Here is a 13,426-nt window from a genome sequence, read left to right on the forward strand (position 1 = left end):
TGAAGAGCTTGTCGTATGAGGAATGGTTGAGGACTCTGGGTCTGTACTCATTGGAATTTAGAAGGATGAGGGGGGACCTTATTGAAACTTGCAGGATACTGCGAGGCCTGGATAGTGTAGATGTGGAGAGGGTGTTTCCACTAGTAGGAAAAACTAGAACCGGAGGGCACAATCTCAGGCTAAAGGGGAGATCCTTTCAAACAGAGATGAGGAGGAATTTCTTCAGCCACAGAGTGGTGAATCTGTGGAACTCTTTGCCACAGAAGGCTGCAGAGGCCAGGTCATTGAGTGTCTTTAAGACAAAGATAGATAGATTCTTGATTAATAAGGGGATCAAGGGTAATTGGGGAAAGGCAGGAGAACGGGGATGAGAAAAATATCAGCCATGATTGAATGGCGGAGCAGATTCGATGGGCTGAATGGCTTAATTCTGCTCCTATGTCTTATGGTCTTATGACCTCTTCTCAGAGCGTGGACAATTGTGAGGCTAACATTCAGATGCAGTTTTCTTGTCTGGCAGTGGACTGCGCCAGAATCACTGTGGATAGCTTACTTCTGAAGATGGAGGAAGAAGCTTTTAACTTAGATTTAAAGGTTAAAATCTTTAAACCTTATCAGATTTTTATATTTTTGCAGGTGAGCTAAATTCAAATGCTACTTCAGCTCATATTACATGGCTTTCCAGCTGATGACCAAACTTTGGCTTGGTATTTTATTTGAAATTGATCTATGTTGGAGTGGAGCCCCATATATGATAATCTGTCAGGAAGATTTCCAGCAACTCCTGCAGTAGAGCTGGTACCAAACAGTACTAGTTTTGTCTTTTGCTTTGGACAACACTGCTGCAGAAAATAGGCTGCTCGAATGGACTCCTGGGTATAATTTATTTTCATGGAAAAATACAGTTTCATTAATTACAATGAAGACTTTCAAGATCAGCAGCAGAGTAAAGCAGGGCTGCTTCCTGGTGTCAAATCCCTTTTTTCTTTGCTGCTTTTGCATGTTTTCAGTGACTCAAGTGTGAGCATCTACCTGAATACCAGAGCTGGTGGTAAGCTGTTCAACTTGGCAAGATTGTGCACAAAGACCAAAGTACGTAATAACCTATTTCGTGAGTTATTGATGACACCTCACTGACACCCCATACTGAAATTCACTTGCAATGGCTTATAGATCAGTTCTCCCAGATCTACAAGGGGCTTGGACGAACAATCAGCATCCGGAAGACCAAAGTGATGGACCAGGATGTAGACATTCCACTTTCCATCAACATTGACAGTCTCATTCTGGATTTTCTTGACAGCTTTACGTATCTTGGATCAACAATTGCCAGCAAACTGTCTCTTGATGATGAAATCAGTAACAGGATTGTCAAAGCCATAGCTGCCGTATCAAAGCTGAGAAGCTGGATATCGGTCAATAACAAATTAACCAAAAATACAAAGCTCTGTGTGTACCAGGCTTGTGTTATCACCACCCTCCTTTACAGTAGTGAGACATGAACAACTTATACAAGCCAAGAAAAGTGGTTGAACAGCTTCTGCCTCCACTTCCTCAGAGAAATGTTCGGTATATCCTGGCAAGACAAAACACAGAATATGAAAGTACACCATTGTGCAGGGATCCCCAGCATGTTTGTCGTCTTGATTCAATGGTGATGCCGTTGGCTGGGTCATGGGAGTCAAATAGATGAAAACCACATACCCAAAGACACGTTCTATGGTGAATTTGCAAACGGCACGAGAACAGGTCACCCACGTCTGCGATGCAAGGATGTATGCAAGCAAGACTTCTAGTTGGCTGAAATCCGAATCAATGCACGTTGTTAACCTGGGTATCTGTAAAAAAAGTAGTCAGGAAGGGGATTGAAAGATAGAGAACAAAATAAATGACCAAATGGTGAAAAAGATCTTGGGCCAACACTTTTCATCTGTGCCAGCTGCAGTACAGACTGCCACTCATAAATTAGCCTCCACAGCCACAACAGTGTTCAACACAGAGGTGACATGCATCCTTAGTGCAGTCCATCATCTCCTGAGATGGATGGATGCAAGTTGGACAATGTTGGACAATTCAAGGCTGTGTAAAGGTATCAAATACAAAACAACAAACAGATAAAAATAAATAGCATATTGTGGTCTTTTCACTAAAAAGAATGTTTGATAAAATTCATGACTAAAATGATAGCTCGCAGAATTAAATTAGTATTTGGAACACTGACAGGAGCCTAAAGATGTTAATTAATGGTAGTTATTATAATTATGCAATTTTGAATAGTGTTGTCCTACTATTTATACCTATTATTTTTGCATTATAGGTAGGATATCTTCAGTTCAGAACATCAATGCATGTGTGCCATGGTGTCAAGAGGAGAGCGATCTTGGGAGAGTGAATGGTAAGTTGCATTTAATACTGCAAAGTATATGGCAATACACATCTGCGAAATTAGAGTAACTTCAAATTGTTCAATAGGATGCACCAGTAAAACTGATTTTGGGTAATCATAAGATTAGAAAAACAGACATTGAATGTCAATTAATGAGTAACATATTGAATTGTTACTTGAAACTACCTAGTATAATGTTCACTGATTTTGAATAATGTCTGAATATTCAAAAATCGGTACATTCCAGATCAAGTACAGACCAGGAGGAACCAAAAGAGAAAATGCTGGAAAATCTCAGCAGGTCTGGCAGCATCTGTAAGGAGAGAAAAGAGCTGACGTTTTGAGTCCAGATGACCCTTTGTCAAAACTGGAGATTTTCCAGCAGTTTCTCTTCTGGTTTCAGATTCCAGCATCTGCAGTAATTTGCTTTGATACAGACTAGGAGGAGTTAGAAGTATAGAGTTGGAATTTTTTTCTCGGTGCTGGTTTAGATGGGAAAAGTGGTGTACAGCACACAGACTGCACAGCCGGTTTTTCACTGCACGGTGGCACAGTGGTTAGCACTGCCGCCTCACAGCGTCAAGGACTCGGGTTCAATTCTGGCCAAGGGTCACTGTCTGTGTGGAGTTTGCAAGTCCTCCCGTGTCTGCGTGGGTCTCCTCCGGGTGATCTGGTTTCCTCCCACAGTCCAAAGATGTGCGGGTTAGGTTGATTGGCCATGCTAAATTGATCCGTGGTGTCAGGGGGATTGGCAAGTTAAATACGAGGAGTTCTGGGGATAGGACCTGAGTGGGATTGTTGTTGATGCAGACTCGATGGACTGAATGGCCTCCTCTGCACTGTAGGGATTCTATGATATTTTCAAGCACTTAAGAGAAAAAAAAAACTGGTGGTGCTTCCCACACCATAACACTGGCGGGCAGACTCTGAAAGAGCCCACCTTGCCAGCAACGTTGACATCAGGATACCATTTTAAAATCTGATCTCTAGAAATAAAAATTGAAATAAAGATCCCCCCATTGTCGTGGAGAAACTCCCCTCATGCACAGCAACCCCCCTCCCCCCCCATGCACATGGGAACAGGGAACAATCACCGCCCCCCCCCCCCTCCCTTATGGATCTCCCCAGAGTGGCTTCCCAGCACTGCCCCTCTACAAAAGCCCCTGTGTGGTCATTGTGGTGATCGTTCCTTTGAGGTCAACAAGACAGAAGAGAATCACCTGGTTTGAGAGACCAATTGTGACAGAGTGGATAATCACCCAGGAAGTGGAATCCTATTGTGGGCAGAAGACAGACATGTAGGGGCAGCCAGTGGGCTGCTCTAGGGCAGCCAGTGGCCAGGTGGGGGCTGCAAGCCTCTGTATAGTTTTTCCTTATTAATAAATATTCTTAGTGTTCCTAACAAAATCTGTGAGTGTGCGTCATTATGTTGGCGACGAGGATGGGATGGATTATGACTGTGGCCCAACACATGAGCTATATTTTTAAGAAATGTCTTTTTTAAAAATCATGTTCTCCCAGCTCACAGCCTCAGCTGATGTCATTGTTGCTGAGCTGTCTATCAGAAGTCCTTTTATTGCTCCTTAAGTGGCTTATATGGTGTTGTTTATTTTTTCTGTGGGATCTTTTATGGCTGTGCATTGTTAGGAGAAAAACTGGTTGACAGGTCAGGTGACAGGACTTCTTTCATTTTCAGTTCTGAGTTGCAGGTTTGAGTTTTTAGAAGGAACAGCAATATGAAAAGAAGTGTTTCTCTCTCCCCGTTTTATGTGGAAATTCTGATGGTTATCTGAAAACAAGGTCCTGCCTTTCTGGAGTAGAAAATCTGCTATTGGTAGCTTGACCAGAGTCAAGGTCCTAAGGTTCTGGGAAGTTGTTCTGACTTCAAACTGTTCTGGGAGTGTTAAGAGGACTACTAGAACTTACAAGACTGAAAGTTTTCAATTCTCTAACCAAAAGACTCAATTCCAGTATTACATGAGCATTACACTTTGTTGGTTTGAACTTGTTTAAAGAGCTTTGTTTATGGGATTGGTTTGATTGGAACATCTTAGATATATTTGTTAAGGGTTATACATTATCGTGGTTGTTTTATTTTTGTTTGTAATTGATAAAAATTATTGCTAATTTTCTTTCCATACATGTTAACTGTATTCCTAAATAAACTTTGTTTGATAAAAGCTCCCTAGTGGGGTTATTTGAATCATACTGAAGTGAAACATATCATGCTTATCCCAGCCAAATTCAAGATGCAAAACTTATGATCCAGATGGGCTCCATAAAACACTTTAGAGTTTCTGACCTGAACCATAACAAATCAAAGTCTGAAGAAAAAAGTGCTCAGCGAATACCTGTCTTTGGGTGAATAGACCTGAATAATTTCCAGACCGTGATGGTTGGATGCAGAGCAGATCTGAATTGATGCAGTCAAAAGTTTAGAAACAGAGAACATTACAGCGCACTACAGGCCCTTTGGCCCTCGATTATGCGCCGACCAGTGAAACCAACCTAAAGCCCCTCTAATCTACACTATTCCAATATCATCCATATGTTTATCCAATAACCATTTGAATGCTCTTAATGTTGACGAGTCCACAACTGCTGCAGGCAGGGCATTCCACGCCCTTACTATTCTGAGTAAAGAACCTACCTCTAACATCTGTCCTATATCTATCACCCCTCAATTTAAAGCTATGTCCCCTCGTGTTAGCCATCACCATCCGAGGAAAAAGGCTCTCACTATCCACCCTATCTAATCCTCTGATCATCTTGTATGCCTCTATTAAAAGAAAAAAATCAAGCAGATAACCCTTAGATGCAGGGGCTGTGACTTTGATATTGGAAAAAAAAGTGGAACTTAAAAAGAAGCAGTTGCTGCAGAGACTTTGTTTGGAAGAGCAAAAGAAAGAGAGCACAGAGAGCTGTGTTTCAAGAGTGAAAAACATGCCCCAAGGAGCTGCAGCACCTGTCCCAGATGTGTGAGTAAGTATAGAAGCTGAGATTGTTGGGCTCTGGAGCTTTAAAGTAAAAGTTTATTTATTAGTGTCACAAGTAAGGCTTACATTAACACTGCAATGAAGTTACTGTGACATTCCCCTAGTCGCCACACTCCGGTGCCTGTTTGGGTTAATGCACCCTAACCAGCACGTCTTACGGACTGTGGGAGGAAACCGGAGCACCTGGAGGAAACCCATGCAGACACGGGGAGAACGTGCAAACTCCACACAGTGACCAAGCCGGGAACCGAACTGGCGCTGTGAGGCAGCAGTGCTGCCCCTCTGCCACCATGCTGTCCCGTGGCATGGTGGTGGTGGTGGTGGTGGCGGGGGGGGGGGGGGGGGGGGGGTCTGGGTATTGGTTCCTGCACTGAGGGACTGCAGACAGCAAAGTTCTGGCATTTTGCAGAATAGAGAATTCCCCAACCTGTTTACAAAACAGTTCAGAACTTTTTTAAAAAGGCCCTGAATGTAACATGTTGGATCTCCCATTGAAATTGACAAGGGAAACCAGCACAACGGGGAGAGGAGGGATAACTGACTCTCCATGCAGCCAAAGGGGGAAAAAAAGCTGCATGGATTGCTGGAAGGGCTTTCTACAGTAAAAAGAAGTTTTAAAAGTTTTAAAAAGGTTCAAAAAAGAAGCAGCCAAAACTTCAAAAGAGTGAGAGAAGCACATAGAAAGAATCGGCAACTGCTGACAATTTTAAAAAGTTGACAGTCTTAAAGAGGTAACGCTTTTAAAGTGGTAATGCATTTAAAGTAGCAATGCACCTAATGCGTAACCACAGGAAGAAACAAATGGCTATGGACTGGAAATTTGGAGAAGACCCCAGAAAGAGGTCAAGTCTCAAAAAGGTCCATGAGCAATGAAGACCTCGAGGAAGGGGCAACGCAAGACCTTGCAGGAGGCAGTGAAAACCACAGAGGAAGCAATGAATGACCCTAGAAAGAGGGCAACGAAAGACTCCAAAAATAGAGCAACAATGAAAGGCCCCAAAAAGAGGGCAGCGAAAGATTCCAGAAGGAGGGCAAAAAAGACACTTAAAGACTAAATGGAGAGCAACAAGAGAATTGCAGAATAGAAACAACACTTCATTGGAGACAGACCCAACCAACAGTGAAGCCAAAAGGATTTAGTTAAGACAAGTAGAAACAAAGATTCCAAAGATGTGTGGGTTAGGTTGACCATGTTAAATTTCTCCTTGGGGTCAGGGAGATTATCAGGGTTAATACATGGGGTTATGGGGATAGGGCCTGGGTGGGATAGTTGTCGGTGCAGGCTCAATGGACCCAATGGCCTCTTTCTGCATCTTAGGGATTCTATGATTGTGAAATGTATACGTCCAGTCAGAACATGGTGGATTCACCTCGGAATAAACGCAGGAATTAAAGACTTTAGAAAGACAGGAACTATTGAACCTAAAGAGGAATCAGCCAAAAGAATTAAAACTCGAGAGAAAACAACAACATGAAATGAGTGGCAGCAAATTTGGAAAACAAAGTTGCAAAAATTGACAAAATGAAGCAAGAAGGAGGAGAATTAATGAGACAATGGGGAACAAGCTGAACTCCATGCAAAGCAACCAGAAAATAAGAATATGTCTAGTGAAGGATGGAATCAGGAGAATAAGAGCTTGAAGAAAGGAAGCTTGACAATGAGAAATTAACTGAAGAGATAAAAACATTGAAGTTGACAGCAGAATCAGCAGTTCTGACAGAGAAAAAAACTGTGATTACGTGGCAGAACAAGATTGCTGAATTGGTCAAGCAAATGGTAAGGCAGCAAGCCTGCAAGGAAGAGTTCCATGCAAGACCACATTTGGAAATGTACATAGTTAAAGTCTGCCAATAAAAATATTTGTTTTAAAAACATGCAAGCCAAAAAAAAGCTATGAAAAGAAACAACTTGCTGAGAAAAGAAAAACAGAGTAATATATAAAGATGTGTAATCAGGTGAGGATGTCTGTTACTGGCTCATCTCCTCGGTTCAGGGTGCTCACTCAGTCACCCTTGCCCACTGTGAGAGTCAATGCGAGTGCATCATGGTGTGAGTTGTTGAGGATGAGTGAGAACCCCGATACTGGGAGTGAACCAGACTTATGGAAACACTCATCCAGTGCTCTCAGCACACTCAACATTTTTCATCACCCCATCCCCAACAGTCTCTTAATGTCCCACACACTGTCTACCTCTTCATAAACACTTTTTTTCCTCTCCCCTCACATTGTCTCTCTCCCTCTCTCTCTTACACCCTCTCAGATGCAAGTTGTCCTGCTCCTGCTGCCTTATGCTCTGTTCCTTCATGCCTGGGCCCCGCTCTGGAAGCCTGAGCCCTGCTGCAGATGCCTGGGCCACACTCCCCGGCACTTGTGTTCCCTGGGCCCCATGACCCAGTCTCAGCTCCCCAGGTCATTAGTGGGCTTATCAGCTGCAAACATGGGCAAGAAACGACCTGTGATTGTAGGAGCAGTTCCATGCAAATTCTTCCATTCAAACTTATCTGTTTGATTGGCATTTTGAAAACTGGTTGCAGGGGCCGCATTGAGGGACTTTGAGGACTGCATTCGAACTTTGGGCTGCATATTGGACAAGCCTGGTCTTAAACTGTACATATTCTGTTCCTGATCTTAAATATAAGATATTGACTATCAGTTCTTATAGAATGAACTGGAGATTGGTTTTACCATCCACCATTTGTAGCTGGTAAATCACATTAGTAACAATGCTTTTGCAATAAGCCTGTACTTAGGTTTTATGAAACTTTTATGACATAATTAATATTTTGGGAATTTTAGCACAGATTTATGAGAAACCCAGTGACCCTGGTGAATTACATTTTCCAAATTTGGTGGACCTTCGACAAGTTACAGTACTTCCAAAAACAGAATGGCAACGAATCCAGGATGATCTGAATGGTGTAAATAGAGAGGCAGACTTTATACGTGCCCAAAAAGAAGAAAGAGAAATCTTACACTTAAAATCTAAAGAAGTGACTAAGCACTGGACAAACACCATCGCAGTAAGCACATTTCAAATATTCTCAATTTTTTTCCTATTATTATCATGTTATATACAACATTATACCACTTTATTGTTTGTTTGTACTTATCCATTAGTTAAAGTAGAAAAAAAAACAAGTGCCTATATTCCTAGAATGTTACTGTACATACTGTATTTTAGAACTTAATTTCTACTGCGTTCCAGACTATAGTCAGGTTATTTATTCAGTCCGTTATGCCTGACAAACAGATGTAAAGTGAATATGACCAATCAGAAATAGAGAGGGGAGGATGTGACATTTATAACTTCATTCTGCACTATACCTAATTCCCCAGTAACAATCTTGAGTATCACCTTCTAATTTAATGTAAAGCAGTCCATGTGACATCACCGAGATGTGGACGTGATTTCCAGGAATTTATGTAATTGCTCAGATTGGGTTGGAAACAAGTGCAACTCATTCCATTTTAAGTGCCCTCCATCTGATTTCCGACAGATGGGAAAGTTGAAGTTGAACCCACTATATGATACCTTGACTGTGAACAGATTATCAGAGAATTTCAGCATCTGATTCAATATTTGAGGAAATTACTATTTTAATACAGACTAGTGGCATTAGTTTGATGAGAAATTAGTTTGGTAAAACAATGTTCTTAACTGCAGTGGTTCTGCGTAGAAACCAGTTATTAATGGAGTCTGTAAGGGGATTTTCTCGGGTTGTCCCATTGGTGGGGGGGGGTCTTGTATTCAGCCGATCTCAGCAAACACAAAGACTTGCAAAAGACAGTATGTAGTTAAAGATGTTCTTTCTTTGACCAACGCATTAGGAGAGAGATAGTCAGAGGATTCCAACTTCTCTCTGACCTCACATCACATGGGAACAATAGATATACATTTCTGAAGATTTGATACTCCCGCCCAACCTTCATCCAAGCTGGATGGTCCAATTACATTAATACTCTTCATTTACTTTGGCCAACAGCATTCTACCTTCCAGCAGAATTAGGGATTCATTGGTCAACCGAACCCAGACGTTCTTCCCCAGTTACCTAGTAACTTTACCTACTCAAATAGGTTCAAGGGTCATCCCTAACACCTGCAGTCTTGGGAACCAGAAGGGAGTCATCTTTTTCTCCGGTCTGTTTTCAGTCCCCTTATCAGTGGAGGTTCAATTTAAGTTATTCATTACAGCTAGAAGCTGAATGCTTCAATTCATTTCAATAATCTTGGTTGCTTGTAGTTGCTTGGCCTGCCCCTGATAATAGGGTATACGCCCAATGCTTCATTGTTCCAAAAGAATATCAAGAGAGTCATAGGGTTGTAGAGGTTTACAGCATATGGAAACAGGCCCTTTGGCCCAACTTGTCCATGCCGCCTTTTTTTTGAAACCACTAAGCTAGTCCCAATTGCCCATGTTTGGCTCATATCCCTCTATACCCATCTTACCCACAAAATGGTCTAAATGCTTTTTAAAAGACAAAATTGTACCCGCCTCTACTACTACCTCTGTCAGCTTGTCCCAGACACTCAGCACCCTCTATGTGAAAATTGCCCCTCTGGACCCTTTTGTATTTCTCTCCTCTCACCTTAAACCTATGCCCTCTAGTTTTAAACGCCCCTACCTTTGGGAAAAGATGTTGCTGATCTATGCCCCTCATTATTTAATGGACCTCTATAAGATCACCCCTAAGTCTCCTATGCTCCAGGGGAAAAAAGTCCCAGCCTATCCAGCCTCTCCTTGTAACTCAAACCATCAAGTCCCGGTTACATCCCAGTAAATCTTTTCTGTACTCTTTCTAGCTTAATAATAATCTTTCTATAATAGGGTGACCAGAACTGTACACAATATTCCAAGTGTGGCCTTACCAATGTCTTGTTCAACTTCAACAAGACATCCCAGTGTTCTGACCAATGAATCCAAGCATGCTGAATGCCTTCTTCGCCACCCTGTCCACATGTGACTCCACCTGTACCCCTAGATCTCTCCATTCTATAACTCTCTTCAACACCCTACCATTAATTAAGTCCTGCCCTGATTCAATCTACCAAAAAGCATCACCTCGCATTTATCTAAATTGAACTCCATCTGCCATTCATCAGCCCACTGGCCCAATTGCTCAAGATCCCATTGCAATCCTAGATAACTTTCTTCACTGTCCAATATGCTACCAATCTTGATGTCTTCTGCAAACTTACTAACAATGCCTCCTAAATTCTCATCCAAATCAATAATTCAAATAACAAATAATAGTGGACCCAGCACTGATCCCTGAGGCACACTGTTGGTCACAGTCCTCCAGTTTGAAAAACAACCCTCTACAACTATCCTCGGTCTTCTGTTATCAAGCCAATTTTGTATCCAATTGGCTACTTCACCCTGAATTCTGTGAGATTCAACCTTAAGCAACAACCTACTATGTGATACCTTGTCAAAGACCTTGCTAAAGTCTATGCAGACAACATCAACTGCACCGCCCTCATCTACCTTTTGCTTACCTCTTCATAAAAACTCAATCAAATTCGTGAGAGATGATTTTCCACTCTCAAAACCATGCTGACTGTCCCGAATCAGTCATTGCCTCTCTAAATGCCTGCAGATCCTGTCTCTCAGAATACCTTCTAACAACTTGTCCACTACAGTCGTTGGGCTGCAGTTCCCAGGCTTTTCCCTGCAACCTTTCTTAAACAGAGGCACAACATTTGTTACCCTCCAATCTTCAAGACCCTCACCTGTGGCTGACGATGATTCAAATACCTCTGCTAGGGAACCCGCAATTTCCTCCCTAGCCTCCCACAACGCCCTGGGATACACTTCATCAGGCCCCAGGGATTTATGTACCTAGATGCGCTTTAAGACTTCCAACACCATCTCCTCTGTAATATGCACACTCCTCAAGACATAAGTATTTATTTCCCCAAGTTCGCTAACAAAGGTATTTTAATTGAAGAACCCTACACTACTCTGTTGTATAATTCTATATAATGCCAATGGTTTATTTAATAATCTATATGTGGCTATCCTTGTACATACTTGATAACAGGTAAATGTCTTGAATGTTGATCACATTGATGGTGTTGATCTTCAGTGTTCTGATCATATTTTCCAGAAAAATTGTAAATACTATAAAATTATCAGATTATTTATTTCACTGTTACAGGTTTCAGATAAGTAGGTAACTGAATGTGCCACAGTTTGTAATCTTTTGTATCCCAATGCGTAAGACAACAAAATAAGCGTTTTTACATCATTTTTTTCTTCAAGTAATCAGCATCATTGTGATAAAAACAATACATATATACTGGCTGTTCTTTCTCCCCAGACAAATAAGTTTACCAAATGTTTTGAATTCATAATATTATCGATCAATGACTCGGAACTCGATCTTCATTAAAAGGTTGCTTGAAATTTTGTATTAGCTAATTGTAGAATACTCATGTCCAATATTGGATTCTTGGAATTGCTATAAAAGTCATTTTACATCTTATGCAAAATTACTAGATTGTCATTCTAGAACAAGACATTGCTGCTTAGGATCACATTACATAGAAAGTAGATGGAGTGTTCTGTATTTCAACAGTTAATATGTTACATTAACAATGTTTCAATCGGCATCAAATACTAAGTAAACATAAATCACACAAAACAAAAAATGTCGGAAAATCTCAGCAGGTCTGACAGCATCTGCGGAGAGAGAATAGAGCCAATGTTTCGAGTCAGGCTGAAGGGTCATCCAGACTTGAAACATTAGCTCTGTTCTCTATCCACAGATGCTGTTAGACCTGCTGAAATTTTCCAGCATTTTCTGTTTTAGTTTCCGATTCCAGCATCCGCGGTATTTTGCCTTTATCTTAACAAATCACACAATCTGTATCCTAGGGTCAAAGGCAAAAAAGGCTTGATGCAAGAAAACTACGTAAAGCAAAGGAAGAAGAGGAGAAGAAACAAATTGATATAGAGGAAGCAAAGTATATGGCACAGAAAAGAAAAGAGAGCCTGGAACGAGCTAAAACCTTGCTTTTCTATCAGACTGATAGAGTGAAAGGATTTAATGTACTGTATGATTTTTTTTTGTTTAAATTTTATTTAATACTTCTGAATTTAAAAAGGCTTTAGTGATAGCATTACTATTCATTTAGAGATAATATAGATATAATGGATTTGTATTATATTCTTTAAATTTTGCTTCACAATTGCAATATGATCCTCTTCTAGATGTCTGTCACAACAATATCAAACAATAATAATGTAATAACTGCTTGCCGTCTGCAACTGATTTGATTTCACTTAACTGTCATATGTATCATTTTCATTTATTTAAGGAAACAGTAAGGTTACATATCTTGTGCAGCCTTCCTCAATTTCGATCTCTAGAATCTTCCATGTAATGCAAAAGGAAGCCTAAGCTGCCAAGGATGAGCACAAACACAGTTTGATTCTTTGCATGTTTTTAGATGTCATAAAGCTGGGACATATGGGGCTGTAACTTCTGAGCTCCAGGACAAGGTATCTGAGGCAGTATCCCAAAACTATGCTAGGGAAGCACCCCCAGAAATTCCGAGGTAAGGATTGGATTACAATTGCCCAAGAAGGTTCAGACTTCTGATGGGAAATTACCCTGCACTGGGAACTATCTGAAAATGCAATTAAATCACAAACTTTAAATGCTTCCAACTTTGATACAGCAATAGTTACCCAGAAACAGTTCTTAAAACCATTTCCAGCTCCTGGGTAACTATAGCACTGAGCATCCATGACCCTTCTCAGAACACTCTGACCTCTCTTTCCCCCCCCCCCCCCCCCTCATCCCTGGAGGGTCTTTCCCATGCCCCACTATCACCCCAAGACACCACCCTTCCCCCTACCTGGCCACCCATACAATTACATCCGCAGCCCCCCACATGGCTCCAAAACACCCCAATATCCTCCCTCAGGTCTGACCCTACCCAACCCAAAATCCCGCTCTTCCCGATCTCCAGGCTGGACTCAACAGCCCCTGCCCCACTTACCCGACATCAACCCTGGGCCTAATGCAAACCTCTT

General features: G+C 41.5%; 1 protein-coding gene across 3 annotated transcripts in view; it reads left to right on the forward strand.

Annotated features, from left to right (window-relative positions):
- cfap210 (cilia and flagella associated protein 210) overlaps positions 1–13,426 on the forward strand; it is a 36,373-nt gene that overhangs the window by 2,807 nt on the left and 20,140 nt on the right. For 2 of the 3 annotated variants that reach the window (XM_078229204.1, XM_078229205.1), the window contains 3 exons: positions 2,318–2,395; positions 8,181–8,404; positions 12,263–12,436. In XM_078229204.1, coding sequence (XP_078085330.1) covers positions 2,318–2,395; positions 8,181–8,404; positions 12,263–12,436 — 476 coding nt within the window. The remainder of the gene's footprint in view (positions 1–2,317; positions 2,396–8,180; positions 8,405–12,262; positions 12,437–13,426) is intronic. The other variant, XM_078229206.1, reaches the window with a different exon arrangement.

This window comes from Mustelus asterias, chromosome 14 (assembly GCF_964213995.1).
Source record: "Mustelus asterias chromosome 14, sMusAst1.hap1.1, whole genome shotgun sequence".
Lineage (NCBI taxonomy): Eukaryota > Metazoa > Chordata > Chondrichthyes > Carcharhiniformes > Triakidae > Mustelus > Mustelus asterias.